At 33.2% G+C, this 19,920-nt stretch overlaps 7 protein-coding genes across 7 annotated transcripts; 5 read left to right on the forward strand and 2 right to left on the reverse strand.

The window, feature by feature from the left end:
• Positions 1-83: 83 nt before the first annotated feature.
• ASCRUDRAFT_74670 (putative cystathionine beta-lyase) lies at positions 84-1,459 on the forward strand. The gene has a single exon (XM_020192776.1). The coding sequence runs from the start codon at positions 297-299 to the stop codon at positions 1,437-1,439; it is 1,143 nt and encodes a 380-aa protein (XP_020048553.1). The 5' UTR covers positions 84-296; the 3' UTR covers positions 1,440-1,459.
• Positions 1,460-1,571: 112 nt separating this feature from the next.
• On the reverse strand, positions 1,572-2,306 carry YPT35 (Ypt35p; the record flags this gene model as incomplete). The annotated part of the gene is made up of 1 exon (XM_020191624.1): positions 1,572-2,306. The coding sequence occupies one exon, from the start codon at positions 2,304-2,306 to the stop codon at positions 1,572-1,574; it is 735 nt and encodes a 244-aa protein (XP_020048554.1).
• Positions 2,307-4,057: 1,751 nt separating this feature from the next.
• On the forward strand, positions 4,058-6,112 carry ACS2 (acetate--CoA ligase ACS2; the record flags this gene model as incomplete). The annotated part of the gene is made up of 1 exon (XM_020194425.1): positions 4,058-6,112. One exon carries the CDS (start codon positions 4,058-4,060, stop codon positions 6,110-6,112), a length of 2,055 nt encoding a protein of 684 aa, XP_020048555.1.
• Positions 6,113-6,771: 659 nt separating this feature from the next.
• On the reverse strand, positions 6,772-8,170 carry CDC12 (septin CDC12). Its single transcript, XM_020192777.1, has one exon. The coding sequence runs from the start codon at positions 8,132-8,134 to the stop codon at positions 6,923-6,925; it is 1,212 nt and encodes a 403-aa protein (XP_020048556.1). The 5' UTR covers positions 8,135-8,170; the 3' UTR covers positions 6,772-6,922.
• A 63-nt stretch (positions 8,171-8,233) lies between these two features.
• On the forward strand, positions 8,234-9,703 carry TRP4 (anthranilate phosphoribosyltransferase). The gene has a single exon (XM_020192778.1). The coding sequence runs from the start codon at positions 8,418-8,420 to the stop codon at positions 9,612-9,614; it is 1,197 nt and encodes a 398-aa protein (XP_020048557.1). The 5' UTR covers positions 8,234-8,417; the 3' UTR covers positions 9,615-9,703.
• A 2,015-nt stretch (positions 9,704-11,718) lies between these two features.
• SPC110 (Spc110p) lies at positions 11,719-13,231 on the forward strand. Its single transcript, XM_020192779.1, has one exon. The coding sequence runs from the start codon at positions 11,782-11,784 to the stop codon at positions 13,150-13,152; it is 1,371 nt and encodes a 456-aa protein (XP_020048558.1). The 5' UTR covers positions 11,719-11,781; the 3' UTR covers positions 13,153-13,231.
• A 3,594-nt stretch (positions 13,232-16,825) lies between these two features.
• On the forward strand, positions 16,826-19,768 carry ASCRUDRAFT_6859 (AFI1/MesA family protein; the record flags this gene model as incomplete). The annotated part of the gene is made up of 1 exon (XM_020191547.1): positions 16,826-19,768. One exon carries the CDS (start codon positions 16,826-16,828, stop codon positions 19,766-19,768), a length of 2,943 nt encoding a protein of 980 aa, XP_020048559.1.
• Between the last annotated feature and the right edge of the window lie 152 nt (positions 19,769-19,920).

A 19,920-nucleotide genomic window follows, 5' to 3' on the forward strand; every position in this document is an offset into this window, starting at 1 on the left:
CTGGGGTTTGTGTGATCTGGGGGTTTGCGGAGTCGTGCTCGCACGTTAATTTGGCAAAGAGGTGTCGGATCGAATCACTACGAAAGAGTAGAGGAAGAGCGTAAAGAGATTGGGAGAATTGAGAGGTGAGAGGTGAATGGTGGGATAATTTAAATTAAAGATTACAAATAAGCTTTTTGTATATAAGAATTGGTCCCCAGTTGGAAGATTTTGTTTCTTAAATTTCTTTTTGTTTGGGTAAACCAGGTATTTTGGCATTGGAGAACTGGGTTATCAAGATTGTGCAATTAAAAAAAATGACTGGTATTCAAACTACGTTAATTCATGGAGCAGATTCGATTTATGAACGAGTATCGGATGTTGTTCCACCAATCAATGTTTCCACTACATTCAAGTATCCTCAAAAGGTTGAAGAGTTGATTCCAGTTGATGATCAATCTATCGATAGTATAGCAGGAAGTGGCAATTTCATTTATTCCAGGTTATCGCATCCCAATAGTGAAGCACTTGAATTGACATTTAAGAAATTGTTTGGGAAAGATGTTGTTGTTTATTCGTCTGGATTGGCGGCGTTCAATGCGATTTTATTTCATTACTCGCCCAAGAGGATTTTCATTGACCATTGTTATGCTGGTTGTCATGGGATAGTCAATTTGTTCAAAAGATTTGGACTAAAGGAGTTTGGGGTGAGTGAAGAAGAGTTGAAGGAAAATCTATCGCAGGGAGATTTGATTCATATTGAAACACCAGTTAATCCTGAGGGAACCAGTTATGATATTGAGTATTTTACAAAGATTGCACATGAAAGAGGAGCATATGTCTCAGTTGACTCTACGTTTGCGCCATTTCCACTACAAGATCCATTTTTATTTGAAGCCGATATTGTTATGCATTCAGCTACAAAGTACTATGGGGGACATTCAGATTTGTTGTCGGGTTTGTTAGTCGTTAAGGATGACAAGATTAAAGCTGAGCTTGTGTTTGATAGAGTTTATCTTGGTACAAACATTGGAAATTTAGAGAGTTATTTATTAATTAGATCATTGAGAACCTTTAAGATGAGAATCGAGGTTCAATCTAAGAACTGTGAAAAATTGGTTAAATATTTAAACGATAATAAAGAAGGGAAATTCAGTAAGGTTATTGATAAAATCTATCATTCAAGTTTACAAAAGGAGGAATTTGTTGCAAGACAATTACCAAATGGATATGGACCAGTTTTCTCAATTGATTTAGTTAGTGAGGATTTTGCTAAAAGATTAGCAGCAAACTTGAAATATTTTCAACACGCTACAAGTCTTGGAGGAGTTGAGAGTTTGATTGAATGGAGAGCATTAAGTGCACCTAAAATCAGAAGAACATTGGTTCGAATCTCAGTTGGATGTGAAGAAATCGAAGATTTAATTGAGGATATAGAGCAGGGATTATTATCCTTGTAAAAAAAAAAAAAAAAAAAAAAAGAAAAAAAGATAACAAGATAACAAGACAATAAAATAACAAGATAGTAAGACAATGAAATAACGGAGCTAAATATTAAATAGAATTAAATAGAATTAAATATTAAATGGATATTAATTATTAATAAAATTTTTGATTATAGTTGAAGAGCTAAAAACTGGATTGAGAATAATTGACGATAAAAAAAATTGTAGAGATTTTCTTCTTTTATTTATAAATTCTGTATTAAAATTATTGTTTTTATTTTTATTATTTTTATTATTATTTTTATTATTTTTATTATTTTGATTATTTTGATTATTTTGATTATTATTTAACAAATTGAGATTGAGATTAAGATTGAGATTGAGATTGAGATTGAAGTTGATGTAATTGAAATTTTTTGGTGGTAAATTAGGTATCTGATCAGCCTTGTTAGGGTAATTGATTAATAATTCTTTTCTCAAATTAAGGAAATCATTATACCTCTTATGGATTGTGATTATGGAATTATTCTTTGTCTCGATCTTGATAGTGTATGTAGTAAATTTCTTGAACTGGCTTGATAATAAGTTTGAAGTCGAGTTGCCATTAATTATGATTGCATCACCTATTATGACATTTTTCGCCCATGATTCGTTATCGGTGACGTCGTTATTGATCCTATTGTTCTGATCGATTTGGTTTATCTTGTTGTTCTGGCTGATTTGATCTGAATGAGAAATCTCAGTAGTGTGAGCCATATCAGACGAAGCACTGTTCTTGGTATTGGAGTGATCTAAGAGCTGGATGGGGGGACTGAGATAGAACGTGAAGTCCCTTGAGTTTTTCTGGAGACTTCTCTTGGGTTTGGCTGTGTTGGCGCTCATTTCCTCAGCACTGAGCTTCGAGCCACGAGCAGCAGAAGCAACACAGGCAGCTGGAGCATATATCTCTGGCCTGCCGCGCGGTCACGAACGATGGGACCTGGGAAAACGTGCTCCACACGCAGCTCGAGCCACCAGCTCCGTGGTTCCACAGCGCCAGCGAGTCCCGAGCTTGTGGGAAGAGCCCTGTGTCTTGGAGGTTGCAAGATGATGGCACCTCACATGCCGCTGCCGCTGCACTTCCAGGCCCAGCTTCAGCTGCTTTAGCTGCTCCAGCTGCTCTGGCTGCTGTGGGCCTGGGGACGTGTGGAAAAACCAGCACAAAGAACCGGCCTTGCTGCCTTCGGCCCTAGCGTCCTATGGTAGCCGTTCCATTTCTAAGGCGGTGAGACCTTTGGGTGCTCCTCTCCAGTGGAAGAACGGAATTCCTGCTTTTTTATCTCCAGCAAACTGCGCACCAGCACAATTCTGCTGCTGCAACCGTCCCGCGCTCGTGGGTTTTATCCACTTCTCCCCCGCTCCTCCAATTAAGTCTATTTTGTTCTCTCTGCTCGTATACCTCGTGCTGCCCTATCTGTCCAATTTCTGCCGTTTTCTCGGCCCGGTTTACTCTTGTCCCGTCATCTACACAGACCTTGCGTTGTTTTTTCGCTGCTCAACGAAATCCCATAGCATTTCTGCGAAATCTGCGAAAAACCGGCATCTCGTTCCAACCATCTTGCTCGAAATCTGGAGATGTCCCACGTGAGCTCCCGTCGCTCAGGTCCCGATCTCTCTCTTATATATAAAGCATCACCAACAACCTCTTTTTCTTCTAAACGATCAACTATCTCTTCTTCTTTTCCTTTGTATAAATAAAATTCCTCTTGATCAATTCCATATTCTTCTTCTTTTTTCTTTCCTTGGTATCTCTTTCTTTCACTAATTCTTTCGTCCTTTAAAGGTATGTTGGCTTCAAAGTCTATTTAAGCTTAATTTTTCTCACTCCTGAGTTTTGTTTTGTTCCTTTCAATAACATACACCCATTTCTTCACTTTCGAGTGGAGAACTTTATTCCACCTTTCTTTAATTTCAAGCTCAAAAGGAACTATTTGTTCACTCACCCAAACACATCATCCTTTTCCTATTATATCCTCTCTGTATTCTGTATAATTTTCAATTATTCTACAGTACTCTCCAATAGTATCTCATACTACTTAAATTATTCTTGGTTTACATTTCACTACTGTAATCTTTCCTTATTGATTTTTTCGATTTCACTTTAAAACCAATATCATCATTTATCATAATAACATCAAAACTCAATTTTTTCTCTTTTTTCTGCAGCTCTGGCTTTTCAACCGAGATTTCTCAATTTTTTTCATTTACTAACTTTTTTTTTCCATCACTCAATTGATCAAAATTACAATTCAATACAAATGAGGAATTTCAAAAGAATTCAAATCATCAGAAAATCAAAAATTATAATCCATAAGCCGAGAATCACAGCCCAAAAAGTAAAACAATAGAAATGCAATAAAAATAATAAAAATATAATAAAGTAGCATAATTAGACAACCTTTTTCAAGCTTCGAGCTATTTGTTTAATTTTTATTTTTTGGTTTCTGCTTTTGAAACATGTCTTGGATTATCAGCACTATTTCCTCATTTGTATTGTATATGTATCTTGTACTAAATTCGTTATTGATTTTATCAAAATCTAATTTTTCTTTATTTTTTGTTTTTCCTTTTTTGTTTTTTTTCTTAACCCTTAGATGACTTTACAACACCAAGTAGTTCATGAAGCTAATAACCTAGTTGCTCGCTCAACTCCAAAAGAATTCTTCCAAAATCAACCAGAAGAATCCTTTTGTAAAGATCTCGCTCAATATAAAGAATTACACAAACAGTCAATCGAAAATCCTGAAAAATTCTTTGGTGATTTTGCTAATCAATTATTAGACTGGGATAAACCATTTGTTAAAGCTAAAAATGGTCACTTGAGAAGTGGTGATGCCTCTTGGTTCTTGGGTGGTAAATTAAACGCTTCCTTCAACTGTGTTGATCGTCATGCTTTTAACACTCCTGATAAAGTAGCTATAATCTACGAAGCTGATGAAGAAACTGAATCCCCAGTCAAATTAACCTATGCTGATTTGTTATCCGAAGTCTCAAAAGTAGCTGCTATTTTGAGCGATTGGGGCGTCAAAAAGGGTGATAGAGTTGCCATCTATTTGCCAATGATTCCAGCTGCTATAATTGCAATTCTTGCTGTTGTTAGATTAGGTGCTGTGCACTCAATTGTCTTTGCTGGTTTCTCTGCTGCTTCTCTAAGAGACAGAATAGTGGACTGTGACGCCAAAGTTATTATCACCTCCGATGAAGGAAAAAGAGCCTCAAAGGTCATTCACTCAAAAAAAATCGTTGATACTGCTATTGATGGCTTGTCAGTAGTTGAAAAAGTCTTAGTCTTTCAAAGAACTGCTGCCTCAAATATTCCAATGAAATTTGGCAGAGACTTTTGGTGGCACGAGGAAGCTAAAAAATTCAGCGGTTACTTCCCTCCAACCTCTGTTGATTCTGAAGACCCTCTATTCTTATTGTATACCTCTGGTTCCACCGGTTCTCCAAAGGGTGTTGTTCATTCAACCGCTGGTTATCTTTTAGGCGCTGCCTTAACTACTCGTTACGTCTTTGACATCCATCAACAAGATATCTTGTTCACTGCTGGTGATGTTGGTTGGATTACCGGTCATACTTATGCTTGTTATGGGCCTTTATTATTAGGTTGCGCTACAATCATCTTTGAAAGTACCCCAACTTATCCTGATATTGGTAGATACTGGAGAATTGTTCAACGTCACAAAGCTACTCATTTTTACGTTGCTCCAACAGCTTTAAGATTAATTAAACAATTAGGTGAATCGGCTATCGCCAAATATGATATTTCATCTTTAAGAACCTTAGGTTCTGTCGGTGAACCAATTGCTCCTGAATTATGGCAATGGTATGACGAAAAAATCGGTCAAGGTAGATGTCACATTGCTGATACATACTGGCAAACTGAATCTGGTTGTCACTTAATTGCTCCATTAGCTGGTGCTGTTCCAACCAAACCTGGTTCTGCTACTGTTCCATTTTTCGGTATTGATGCTGCTATTATTGATCCAGTTTCCGGTAAAGAATTAAAAGGCAATGATGTTGCTGGTGTTTTAGCTATCAAAAACTCCTGGCCATCAATGGCAAGAAGTGTCTTTAGAAACCACGACAGATATATTGACACATACTTAAAACCTTATCCAGGCTACTACTTTACAGGTGATGGTGCTGGTAGAGATAACGACGGTTACTACTGGATTAGAGGTAGAGTCGATGATGTCGTCAACGTTTCTGGTCACAGATTATCAACTGCAGAAATCGAAGCTGCTTTATTAGAACACAGCGGTGTCTCAGAAGCTGCAGTGGTCGGTATCCATGACGATTTAACTGGCCAAGCTGTTGTTGCCTTTGTTGGATTAAAGGAAGGTTACTTGGTCTCAAGAATTAAAGAAAGCGAATCTAAAGGTGATCACATCACTTTAACCCAATTAAGACAAGAGTTAAGAATTAAAATTAGAGCTGAAATTGGTCCATTTGCTGCTCCAAAAACAGTTATTGTTGTTCCAGATTTACCAAAAACCAGATCCGGTAAGATAATGAGAAGAATTTTAAGAAAAATTATTTCAAATGAAGCTGATCAAATTGGTGATACTTCAACTTTAAGCAACCCAAGCGCAGTTGAAAAAATTATAACTTCAGTCGATGAACAATTTTTCAACTTTAAAAAATAAAATAATTGATTAAGAAATAAAATTCCTAATCTGATACTGTGTTTTTTTCTTTTTTTTTTCTATTTTTTGTGATATTTTCAATTATCTCATATTTTATATTATTTATAATTTATTATCTCTTAATTTCTACTTTTTTATTTTTGATTTTTATTTTTCAATTCAATTCAAATAATTATTTTGAAGTGCTGACGAGTTGCTATATAGTTTTTGAGTATAAATATCAATTTTAATTATAATTTTAATTATAAATTCAAGTATACAATTAGAAGTAAATTAACAGCTGTAAATATTTATATATATATATATATATATATATATAAATATGTATGTATAGCTTATACAATTGTTGAGTTTAATATGGTTCATTTGTTTATTTTTTTAAGTTGAATTGAAATTGAGATCAAAAAAGAGTAATAATATAAACTAATTGAAAATAAGCATTAATTGAAATATATACTACTAAATTAATATTTGAAATAAAAATGATAACAAAAAAATTAGAAAGAAACGTAGCTTAATAAAAAAACTTAAATAAACTATTAACTAAAATCGGTCAATAAATAAATATAAATAAATAGGTAGATAGGTAGATATTAAAAGGATTAAAATCAGGATTAAAATTAAAATTAAAATTAAGTATTAAAAGTAAATTTTTCAAGAAAAAATGAGAGAAAAAATGAGAGAAAAAACAAAAAAAAACAATATGATAAAAGATATTAAAATGAATAAACACAAGAAAGATAGGTAGGATTAGATCCGATAAAATAAGATAAGAGGAGATAAAGTAAGATAGATAATATTTATGAATAATTATTTCTTTTTGACAGATAATTCTTTGATTTGATCTTGCAATTCTTTAATTTGTTGTTGAACGGCTTCAAGATCTTTATTCAATCTATTTCTTTCGTTGACGATATTTTGTTCCCATTGTCTGAATCTTGATTCTTCAGTTTTAACCTTTTCAGTAAAATAGTTCTTCAATTGTTCTTCATCCTTTCTAAAGAGAGGGTTATTTTGCAATCTTTGGTTAATTGAGTTTGAAGTTGGAACAATTGGAGGAATTGAATCATTGTTTGAGTCAGAGTTTGAGGAGAGGGATTTTTGTTCTTCCATTTTAAAGGCTCTGTATGATTCATAGTGCAATTCTTCGGTTGATAAGATTAAATCTAACATATTTGTTCTTAATAATAAGCTTCTTAGTTTTAAGAAATCGCAATGAGAAGAGTTTTCAACTTCTGCTATACCCCAGGGGAATTTTCTACCAATGATTAAGTCACCTTTTAAGTTTTTAACCAAAGATTCCGAGCCGATTATGGCAAATGGCATTAATTGAATCAAATCCTTTGCATGTTCAGCGGAAGTTTGATCATCTAGATCGATTGGAGGAGAGTAAATTTTGATGTCTTGAGCTTCAATGACGGCTCTTATTCTTTGTTTGAAATCTGACATTTCCTTTGGAGATAAAGTGTCAGCCTTTGCAATGACAGGAATTAAATTGACTCTTGTGCATAGTTTTTTCATGCATTCGATATCCAAAGGTTTCAAGGAATGGCCAGTTGGTCTAATGAAATATAGACATGCATGGACTCTTAAATCGTGGATATTGTTTCTTGAAGGTTGTTGTTCTTGTTTCATATAGGAGTCGTGTTGATCATCAATAAAGTCAATTAAAGATTGATAAGAGTTTTTATTGTTGATATTGTCACCAAAGCCTGGAGTGTCAATGACGTTTAGTCTGATTTTGAAGTTTTTTTCTTCCAATTCAGCTCTAACGACATCGATTTCAACAGTTGCATGAATTCCCTTTTGGTGACGAGCAGAATTTTCAATGTGGTTCTTCAAGGAAGTTTGAAACAAAGTGTTAATGAAAGTGGTTTTCCCTAGACCAGATTCCCCAGCGACCATGAGAGTGAAGGTAGCACCCTTCTTGGAGACAATCTTGTATCTCTGGATGGGCAAGTTGTCAATTCCAACAAGCTCAGAGTATTGGAGTTCAGGAGAGGCAGTAGCAGCAGAAGCCATGGCAGACAGCGAGAAGGACAAGAAGCAGGCAGAACGAGAGGCAGAGGATGGTGTTTCTGGTTCAAAAGTGGTAGCGTGGAATGTGAAGCTGAAGAAACACGACTACGTATTCGATTCCAGGCGTGAACGCACGTGCCGCGGCGGTTCGAGTCCCGGCGAGGTCTTCGGTGTTTTGAGCGTTTTCCGCTCGTGGTGGTTTTGGTGCTTCTGCTTCTGGTGCTTCTGCTGTTTTTGGTGCTTCTGCTGCGTGTTTCGTGTCTGTGTGTGCTTCTATTTCTGTGCAATGTCCTCCTCTGCTGCACCTGAGGCCCCCCAGGACCAGAACTTGTTGACTCCCTACATCAAGTCCTTGTTGCTTGAGCCTCCCAACCTCACGCCCAGCGACTTGAGCGTTGTGTTGAAGTTGATCATCCAGGGCTACTCCAATGACTGCCAGGTCTCGTCCTTCTTGACTGCCTTAAAGATCAGGAAGCTCGACCAGCAGCCCCAGTACATCAGTGCTGCTGCCAGAACCATGTTGGAGTTCTCGCACTTGCTTCCTCTCCTGGTCTTGCCCCAAGATGACTCACTCCGCTACCTCGACATTGTGGGCACTGGTGGTGATGGCAAAAATACCTTTAACGTCTCCACCTCAAGCGCCATCATTGCTGCTGGAATCCAGAACTTGAAGGTGGTCAAGCATGGTGGTAAGGCCTCCTCCTCATCGGTTGGCTCTGGCGACTTGATCGCCCAGTTGGGTATCAATGTCAGCAATATAAACCTCAATTCACTCCCAGATCTAATCAATGATCCCAGCATTAACTTCATTTTCCTTTTTGCCCCCATTTTCCACCCAATTATGAAAAACTTGGTCGATTTAAGAAAAAATTTAAATATTCCCACTATTTTTAATATCTTGGGGCCACTAATCAATCCGTTTCCAAAAATCACTTCAAGAATTATCGGTGTCAATAATGAAGCCTTAGGCCCAATTTTTGCCAACACCTGCAATCTAATTGACCGTTCCTTAGACAATAACAATACCAACACAATGATTGTTTATGGAGAGATTGGCTTGGACGAAATATCTCCCCAGGGAAAGACCAAAATTTGGTTAACCAACTCGAGTAGCAGCAGCAACCCCACCGAAAACGATAATCGCAACGCAGACAGCTCCAACAATCCTACCGGCAGCAACATCATCTGTAAAACCATCTCCCCTGCTGACTTTGGCTTAAAAGAACACTCCATCGACAACGTTAAAAGTGGTACGCCTGAAGAAAACGCTCGCTTCTTGATCGATCTTCTCAACAACAGAGTTCCCTTGGACACTAACCTTCCCTTGGTCGACTACATCCTCATGAACACTGCTGCCCTCTGTGTTGTTGCCGGCGTCGCTGATGACTGGAAAAAGGGTGTGGAGTTGGCAAAGACCTCCATTCTCTCAGGCAATGCTTTGGCCAGTTTGACCAGTTTGGCTCACTCCACCAATGCCTTCTGAACTGCGCTTCCCGATTTATCGGGTATTTCCAACCACCACGTTTGTGTCTCGTGCTCTTTCTCCCGCTCTCTTGGGCCTTCTCAAAACGGTCGATCAAATATAAACAAAAAAAGTAAATAACTGAAGTAACTGATTAGATTTATACACTAGTTTTTTTTATTTCTTCTTTAATAAACAGCTTTCTATCCATTGGCCCATCTCTATTGAATTAGCAATATTTATAAACTTTCATTCAACTAATTTTATTTATATTCTATTTTATATTCTAATTTTCTCTATTTTTCTTTTTTTTTGCCCGTTTTGTTTTGTTAATTTTCAGCTTTTGTTAAATCACTCTATTTTTTTTAATTTTTTTGCTTAATTTTTGCTTTTCTAATTAATAATGTTCTTGAAATCAATATTTGATACTCCCAAACCAAATCCGCTTAATCAGAACCAATCGAATAAAAACTACCAATTTACCCCCATAACAAATCAAGATGACTATGATTACATGAAAATACCTAGCAACAATAATAATAAAATCAATAACAACAACAAAAACAACAACAACAACAACAACAATAATAATAATAATAATAATAATAATAATAATAATAGAAAAAAAACTAGATCAGCAAATATATCCTTTGATAATACTGAAACTTTCGATTCCTTACCAACTTCAACTCCATTCAAAGCTGATAGACTATTCACAAACATTGACAATAATAGTTATAACAAAAAAAATAATAACCAAAACAATAATTTGGAATCAATAACAAATCCTCTAAAATATCAACAAGAATCAATTGATAATTTAAAATCTGAAAATATAGGCTTGAAACTAAAAATTAAAACTTTAACTGAATACTTGAAAAAAAATACTTCTTCATCATTGAATAATTTAATTCTAGAAAATTCAGATTTAAAAGTCGCTATAACTGATTTAAAATTGAAACTAAACAACCCAAATTCATCCAGCAATAATAACCAAAATAACGATCAAAATAGCAATCAAAATAATAATCAAAATAATAATCAAAATATAAATGAAATTAAAAAACTTAAACAACAATTGAACCAAAAATCTTCTTTAATTGAGAACCTTCAGGATAGATTATCAAATAATTTAAATAATTCAAAAAATGAAAAAGAATTATCAAATTTAAATAACCAAATCGAATCTCTAAAAAAACAAATCAATATTAACCAAAATGAAATTTCTTTAAAAGATAAACGAATCTCATTTTTACAAAACAATATCAAATCTCTCCAAAATGACAAAGAAACTCAAAAAAATAATTTTATTAATAATAATCAATCTAGTAATCTCGAAAAGACTAATCAAATTAAAAACTTAAATAACCAGATTGAATCCTTAAATGATCAAAATTTTGATTTGAAAGTTCAAATTAATAATTATAAAAAGGAAAAAAATCTTTTAAATAATAAAATTGATTCACTATCTAAAAATTTATCATTAAAGGATGAAAAATTTAATAATATAAATTTAAAACTAAACTCTTTTAAAAACTTGCTATCAAAAAATGATTTGCAATTAAATAATTTAAAAAGCAATTTAAACGAAAAATTAACTACTATAAAAAATTTAAAAGAAAAAAATATAAGTTATGAAAATCAAATTAATTTAGATCAAAATCAAATGGATTTGTTATCTTCAAAGATAGTATCGTTATCAAATAAATTAGAAAATTATGAAAATTCAAATATTTTAAATACAAACACTCAAGTTAATAAATTAACTTCTGAAATTGAAAGATTATTAACTTTAGAGAATAATTTGAGAAACGAAATTAAAAATTATAAAATCAAAATTCAAGATTTAAACCAAATTATAAAAGAACAAGATAGTATTGTTAATGAAGCGAATAGCTCTTCATTTTTTGACAATGTTGAATCATTACAAGAAGAAAGGGATCAATTGCTTGATGATATTAAATTATACGAAAATCATATAGAAGAATTGGAAAAGGACTTGAACACTTTAGCTTTAGAGAATGATTCCTTAAGAAACCAACAATCGATATTGGACAATAACATAATTGAATTGGAGAATCAAATTCAAGTTTTACAAAGAGATTTAAATCATATGAATAATCAAAGAAGTAGTAATAATTATCAAAATGATAAAAATTATTTAATAAATGAAATTGAAAATTTGAAAATGGTTATAAACAAATTAGAAAATGAGTTGGAATTTGAGAGATTGAATAACAGTACCAATCAATTGAAAATTTTTGATTTAAATAGAGATAATAATAATAATAATAATAATAATAATAATGATAATGATAATTATGATAAACTAGAGATTAAACGACTATCTGCGAAAAATAATGAATTGGAATTATTAATTAATGATCAAAACGATGCATTTAGCAGCCAAATTAAAAGTCATGAAAAGAAAATTAAGACATATAAGAATAAATTAAGTGAAAAGGAAAATTTTTTAGAAGAATTGGAGAATAAATTCAGTGAAAGCCAAAAGGAGTTTAAAAGAGAAATACAAAATAAAGAAAGTGAGATTTTGGAATTAGAAAGTGAAGTTTTATCAAAAGAGAATAAAATAAAGTTATTAAATAAAGAGATTGAAAATGTTCATGAAGATCACCAAACGGATTTTGAGATGTTAAAGAAGAAAAATGAAAATAAAGTGAATTCAGTCAACGAATTGTTAAATAGTGAAATCGAGGAGTTGCGGAAAAAACGAGATGAATTGAGTACGAAACTATCAGTTAAAGAGTTTGAAAATGATGATTTAACTAGGCAATTTGAGAAAATACGGAATGCAAACAAAGAATATGAAGAAGAGATAATGAAGATTAAAGAAGATATGAAAAAAATGATAGATGAATACAATCGTATTAAAGAAGAGAAAAAGGGAGAATTTAAGGGTAAGGACAAAGAAATTTTGGAATTGAGAAATGAAAGGGATAGGCTTGAGAGTCAATTGAGGAAATTAAATGAGGATTATAAAATACTAAGAGAAGATATGGTGAATAAATTTGAAGAATTGTTCAATTCCAAGAAGGAGTTGAACAATGTAATTAATAAACTCAATAGTCAAATTAAGAGTTTGGAGATTAATAAAGAGATTGATAACGAGGAAGAAGAAAAACGGTATAGGAATAAATTGATGTTGTTGGATAATCAAATTAAGTATTACCGAAATAAATTTCACGAACAGATTTATATTACGAAAGATTTAAAATTTTTGAACTCGTTTATGATAAAGCAAATAAAGAGTTGTAATGAAAATTTGTTATATGATTTAGAGACGTTGGGAAATGTTGGTATTGAGATTGGAATTGATGGTGAAAATACGAGAGAAACGCCCAAAAGAAAGAAATTCAAAACCGTTGCATTGGCTGTTTTGGCAATGGTTAGATTAAAGAATCGATATGAGAAGTCAATTAAGCAGAATGTTAAGATGAAGGCAATAGTTTCGAATATTGAGAGCAGTCGAAAAGTGTTGATAAATTTGGGAAATAGTGATAAAAGTGATAAAAGAATAAATTCTAAATATAATCAATGAGGCTGGTATAATGTAATAATTTTGTTTTAATTTATGATTTATAGAGGATTTTTTTTATTTTTTATTTTTTATTTTTTATTTTTTATTTTTTCTAATTTATATTTGTTCAAGATTTTGTTTCAGGACTATTTTTCAATTTTTTGTTTCAGAAATATTTTTTTGAATGTTGTCTTTTTGAAAGGTTTAAGTTAAAATTCATTTGTATGATTGTTATATAGGATTGTATTAATTAATTTGTTTTTTTGCATTATAGATAATGAGTTTTAATATATTATTTAATAGAGTTGAATTAATAAGGTAATTGATAGTGGTAATAAAGATAATATTAGGTAATTGAAGAAGGATGTTAAGAAATGATAGGTAGTTGAAATAGAGTTTAAGGAGGTATAAAACAAGGATAAGAGAGAAACGACGGAGTGTGATTGGGTAGAAGAGAACAATACGTCGCAGTTAAAGTTTGTTGTTGAGTTTGTTGAAAAGGAATTGATAATAAAATACCGGTGAGATAAGTTTTGAATTTTAAAATTAAAATTAAAATAAATTGAATTGAATTGAATTGAAATATTTTTCAATACAATTTTTCAATTGTCAGTAAATAATCGCCCTTAAAGAAACGCCTAAAAGCTAGTGAATTAGAAAGGGAATGGATTGAAAAGCCAGTTGACTGATAGAAGGCTTACTTGAGATCGGAAAGAGGCAACAGAGAAATTGAAACAAGTTGAATGAAGGTGAGCAAGTTAAACAAGATACAAAGCAGATACAGAGCTGGATCAGAGAGATGCAAAAGTGTCAAATTTTAGATCTGGAGGAAGACCGGATTAGGAGCATTGAGTTTGAAATGAAGGAGTTGGATTTCCTCTTTGGGAGTGGGCGTGATGTTCACGCCTTCTGGGATTGTTTTGGGAGGAAAATGCAGACTTGCGTTTGCGGAGAGCTAGACGCGTGAATGGTGCATTGTTTTGCAGCAGTATGAATTTGCGTATATTATAACACGTGACTGTACATGAGAATGGCGAGGAAAGGATGGTGAGAGAGAAATACCATGGTGGCGGTAAGAGGAGGGATAAATTCGTAAATGGTGATAAATGGTGGAAAGACAGCCGGTCGTATTCGCAGTGCTCAGGTTGATGAAGGTTAGCATCAGATAGAATTGATAAGTTGTGATGGTGGAGATTTGCCCATTGAGCTGGAAGGACCTGAAATTGGATGAAATTTAATCTCAGGTCGACAGTGGGCACGAAGAAATGGGATAGGGGAACAAATCTAGAAATACAAAAGTACATAAATAGATGTAGAAATAACACATAGTATGGCAAGAGCTGTTGTGATAATTCTCAAGTCAAGATCAACGATGTGAATTTCAAGAGAGAGATAGTTGAGCCATTAGTAATTCGATTGACGTTTCAGGTTGTATTATATCTTGAAATGCCAGTGTTGATTAAGGGTTGTGTTGATTACGGGCTGTATTTTTATATGGCGAATTTCTTATTTTAGTAATTCCCGGTTTTCAGTTGCGGGCTGTTTATATAAGAACACGTGTTTTGTCTTGTTGAACTGGAAAAAATTTTTATGAATTGGACGAGTTGGTTCAGTGCCAGGATTAGGTTTTGCAGATCATTTCTATCGTTGATACTTGGAGTCTACAACATTGGATGAACATTGAACAAACATTGAACAAACAGTCGTTGAAGATTTAATGAAGCGAGTTTTAGAGTTTAAAGCAGAGAAAAGGTAGGATTAGCATATTGTAATGTCGCAAGATCATATCATTTTGTTTCGTATGAATGAGACTAACTCAACTCAAAAAACATAATGTTATAATTAATTCGCATTTGCGTAGATACAGGTATAAAAGTAGTTGTTCAGGTAAAATTCTTTTACAGTCTTGAACTGTTTTGATGTGATATTCACGTTATAATATGTTGGAGTAAATGATAAAGTAATATGTGCCTTTTTCAGTACGGGCAAATGAAATCAAGTAAAAAAATTATAAATAGGCAGGTTATAATTATTGTATTGGGAGGAGAAGTTTTAGTTATAAGTTCTGCATTTTCGCAATCGATAGTAACTTGTTTCGTAATTTTCAATTTATTTTTTAGTCAATTCAAATAATTATTTGTAAATAATTATTTTAATTAGTGTTTTTAGTTAATAAAATTTAGTGGTATTTTTGCTATCGCTAAAAATTCTCTCACTAACATCAGACTGCTTAATGTTAAAAAATTCATTCTTTAAAAGCAGATATAAAGAAGCATAGACCGGAACTCTAAACGCTAACAGATCCTGTTTTTGCAAGGTAAGTCACTCGGGGGATTCTTCCTTCACTGAGACACCAACAATAGCAAACGTGATATTCCCGTAGCCAGACGCCCGCGCCCTCCCATTGAGGGAGGGCGCCACTCATTATTTTCCTCATCCAACGTCCGAGCAAATAGTGCCCTGAATCAGCTAAACACCACAATCTCAGCGAGCTGCTACAACGCACAGAGTTTTCTGCCTGGATATTCTGCGATACTGACTCCAAACCGAGCGTGTGTTTTCCGTGTCCTCAGCGAAACCATGACTGTGAGCCGGCATGCACCTGCCCGGTCACAGCCCGTAATTGCCAGCACGCGTCCTGCTATGCGGCTGTCTACGCAGGTGCTCCGAGCTCGAGCGTCCCAACGGCTGCACAGCTCCACAACACGCGCCGAGCGCTGGCACTGCAAGCCACGGTCGGCAGCCGGCATTAAACGTGTCCCAACACACGCACACGGCGGCGGGTGTGCGTGCGGGCGCAGTTTGGCTTGCAGGCCCGAGCTGATTATTCTGCTACTCAGCAATGGGCACTGGCGTTTGTTTCGTTTCTCATAAATACCTATCACTTCCTCCTCCATTTTCTTTCTGCTTTTGCTTTCTGTTTCTTCTTCCCTAAGCGCTGACACTTTTCTCTCTTCTGCTTGCAATTATCTCTACTCCAGATCACAGCTCCAGCAAATCCAGCAAATCCAGCAAATCCAGCAAATCTAACAATATATATATATATATTCTCACATCCTTCAATTCCATCCTCTCTTCAACAATCCAGCCCTACGATCTAACCGCTGTCACTTTTTCCTCACAATCCTCTTCATATTCACTTTTTCCTCACAATCCTCTTCATATTCACTCTTTGCTAGCTCTCCATCTCTTTCTATTCCTCCTCCCTTTCCTTTCAATTCGTTCATTCCTCACTCCAACTTCAGCTCGTCCTAATCATCTCATAATAATATTCGTCATAATTCCCTTTACTTTTTAAGGCGTTCCTTTAGTCTTTTTTCGTCCTTTTTCTTTTCTTTTTTCCTCGCTGCTCCATTTAAATTTCCAGTTTTTTACCAGTTTTGTATTGTTTTGTTCAATTTTTCCAATTTTTCTGAAATCTTATTAAACTTTCCAATTTTTAGATCCACTTTTCCAATTTTTAGATTTCACATTTCAAAATTTACACTTTCCACTCTATCTCACTTTTCACTATTGTAAATGAACTTCTTTTATTTCTAATTTATTCTATTCTATCTCACTTTATTATATTATATTATATTACATTACATTATCACACTCACTACAATCCTCCAATCTTCCAATTCTCATACCTACCTACCTGCCTGCCTACCTATACCGCCATCACTCCGTCTCCTCCACCTCTGCTTTTATCATGTTCTCTCCCAATAAAATAATAAAATACCTAGTCTTTTCCGAATTCGACATTAATTCAGGCCCAATAATTAAACAGCAATATCCAACTAAAATCCCTGGCGACCTACCTTATTTCGCTGAATTACTCTTACCTGATCAAATACACACAAGACCTCAGGATTGGACCATAATCATCCTCCATAAAAACAAACTCAACAACACCTACCAATACCATTCAGATCTATACAACAATCACCAAAATAACTCACCACTCGATTACTACAACGATGACAACAACTCCCTCAATCTCGATCTCAATCTCAATCTCAATCTTGATACACAAATAAATAACGATATTGACAACCTAAATTACAACGATGACCAACTATTCATCCTAAACGTAGTAAACACAAGATTCGACCCAAATGTCCCCAGAAACTCAATCATAAGAGGCCTTGCCCTAGCTACTTCCTACCAATTCTTCCAGATCTTTAAACCTCTCCTACTAATAACCCTAGACCAACTCTTTCTAAACTCCTCTTCTGTCAACTCCCTATCAATCCTTAAAAACCTATACTACACCCTAAATAATATAAGTATTCTAAATAACTTGCCCTCAATTAACTTTGAAAAAAAAATACTTCTAAACTCAATCCTAGATTTTCCAATTACTGATTATGTCAATGACCATTCTTATCTTCTAAATTTACTTAATCCTAATAATAACAATAATAATAACAACAATAACAATAACAATAACAATAACAATAACAATAACAATAACAATAACAATAACAATAATAACAAAATCCCTCATGGACATAAATCAAAAACTAAAAACAAAAACAAAAACAAAAATAAAAACAAAAACAAAAATAACCTCAACTTCTCTTTAATCATCAAAAATAATATCAAAAATAATGTCAAAAGCAACTCTCTACAAATCAAGAATAACAACATCGAAATCTTTGTAAACTACTTGGGCATCAAAATCCCTCTAAGAATCCCCCTCCTACAACTACCTCTATCAATCGGCGAATACTCAATAAGAAACTTCATCCAGTACTTTCTAAACAGTACCTTGAAATTCTCAAAATTATACCCCGAACTAACCATCTATGGCAAATCAACTCCTCCAATTATCGTCCTAATTAATGCCTTTTTAACTCATAAAAGAATCTTCTATTTAGGTCACAAAAAACCGGCTAATGAAATTTGCCAATTCATTGTTGCAACAATAGATTTAATCTCCGGTGGTGGCTTAATTAATGGAATCCTAAATAAAACTTTCCCCTACATTGATTTATCAAAGTATGATCTTATTCAAAATTTACCTTGGTTCTTTGCTGGCACTACCAACCCAACTTTTAAATCTCACGATGACTTATGGGACCTCCTATACGACATAGAATCAAACGAATTAGTCCTATCTTCTTCTCTATCTTCCCCTTCTTCCAATAATAATATAAATATTAATAACTATACTTTATCATCTCAACAATCCTCCTCTTTTAATCCTATTTCAAATTTAAGATCAAGTAAAAGCTTAAAATCTAACAGAAATAGTTGCTATACAAGCTATACAACTTCTTCCTCTTTAGATACAAGCTATAGAAGTAGTGTTAAAAGTGTAGCCTATTCAACTCCATATTCAAATTCAAGTCAATACAATGATGACGATTTCAATACAAGTGAATCAATAAATGCCACCGACCCATTTTTTCAACCCATTACTTCTATTCACCCAATCCCTTCTTTACCTTCTTCAAAATCTTTCAATAACATGAATTTCAATAACTTGACCACTATTAATAGTAATGACACAGGCTTTAATAGCTTTAATAATGGCTTGAATTTTAACTCCTCACTCTTAAATCGTTCATATAGCTCAAATCATAACAACATCAATAACAATAATGACCTCGATAACCCAATCATTTTAGAAGACGCAAACTTTTTATCTCAATTACAATCAATGATGTTATCTAAACAAGATGATCAAACTATTCTATTAATATTTAGACAACATATAAATCAAATTTTAAGAATCTTTCAAAGTGAAAGTGATCATGAATATTTTACAATGAATTTAAATGCTAAATTTAAAAACGCAAACTCAAACTACCTTTATTCTATTCAACCAACATCTTCGGCTTATAATATTTTAAATGCAAATCTCAACTCTGAAAATCAAAATAAAAACATAGGAAACAGCCAAAATATTTCAAATCAAGACACTTTCAAGCCAATCATCCCCGGCACAGGTTACTATTGGTCTTCTAAAAGTGACAGAGCGAATGATTTAAAAACTTACTACATTGTTTATAAAAATAGTAAAATCCTTAGTAAAAATAATGAAGAAAGAATCCTCTCTTATTATTTTGATAAAAAAAATCTTCTTAATGATTTTGATGCATGGTTGGACATTTCCTATCAACTTTCTGTTATTAAAAATAATGCAAATCTTCCTGTAGTTAAAATTGTTGAAATTTATTACTCTATATTAAAATACCTAACTTCAAGCGTTTGTGTTGAAAGATTTCTATTATTAACTTACTTATTACCTTCTTATTCTGTTAATGATAAAAACGATATGTTTGAAAAGAATGATGGCTTAGAATTAATCACTTTAGGATTGTTTCATAAAGATTCAAGAATTAAAAAAATGATTCTTTTGATTTTATTTGAAGTTGAGAAAAATATTATTGGGGATTTAATTTTGAAAAAGGGTTTGAATCCATTTTTGAAACTCGCTTATGATGATCTTAAAAAAGCGTATAAAAAGAAACAAAGACAAAAATACAAAGAAAAGAGGCAAAAATTAATCCTCAAATCAAAAAGAAATGCCCTTTATCTATCTAGAAATAAAAATTTAATACCTGTTCAAAAATTTCCTGAAGTAATAGATTCCACGCCACCAAAATATTTTGAACAATTCAATTTTGATGATTATATATATTAGTTCATCATTATATATTAATTATTGATGATTTAATCTCTTTTTATGAACTTTTTTATGAATTTGCTTTTGATATTTTGCTTTAACTTTAACTTTTTTAATTATTATTCCTTTTCAAATTATTTTTTCAGCTATTTTTTTCAAGTTTTTTTTTT

Source organism: Ascoidea rubescens, assembly GCF_001661345.1.
Source record: "Ascoidea rubescens DSM 1968 unplaced genomic scaffold ASCRUscaffold_3, whole genome shotgun sequence".
NCBI classification, from domain to species: domain Eukaryota; kingdom Fungi; phylum Ascomycota; class Saccharomycetes; order Ascoideales; family Ascoideaceae; genus Ascoidea; species Ascoidea rubescens.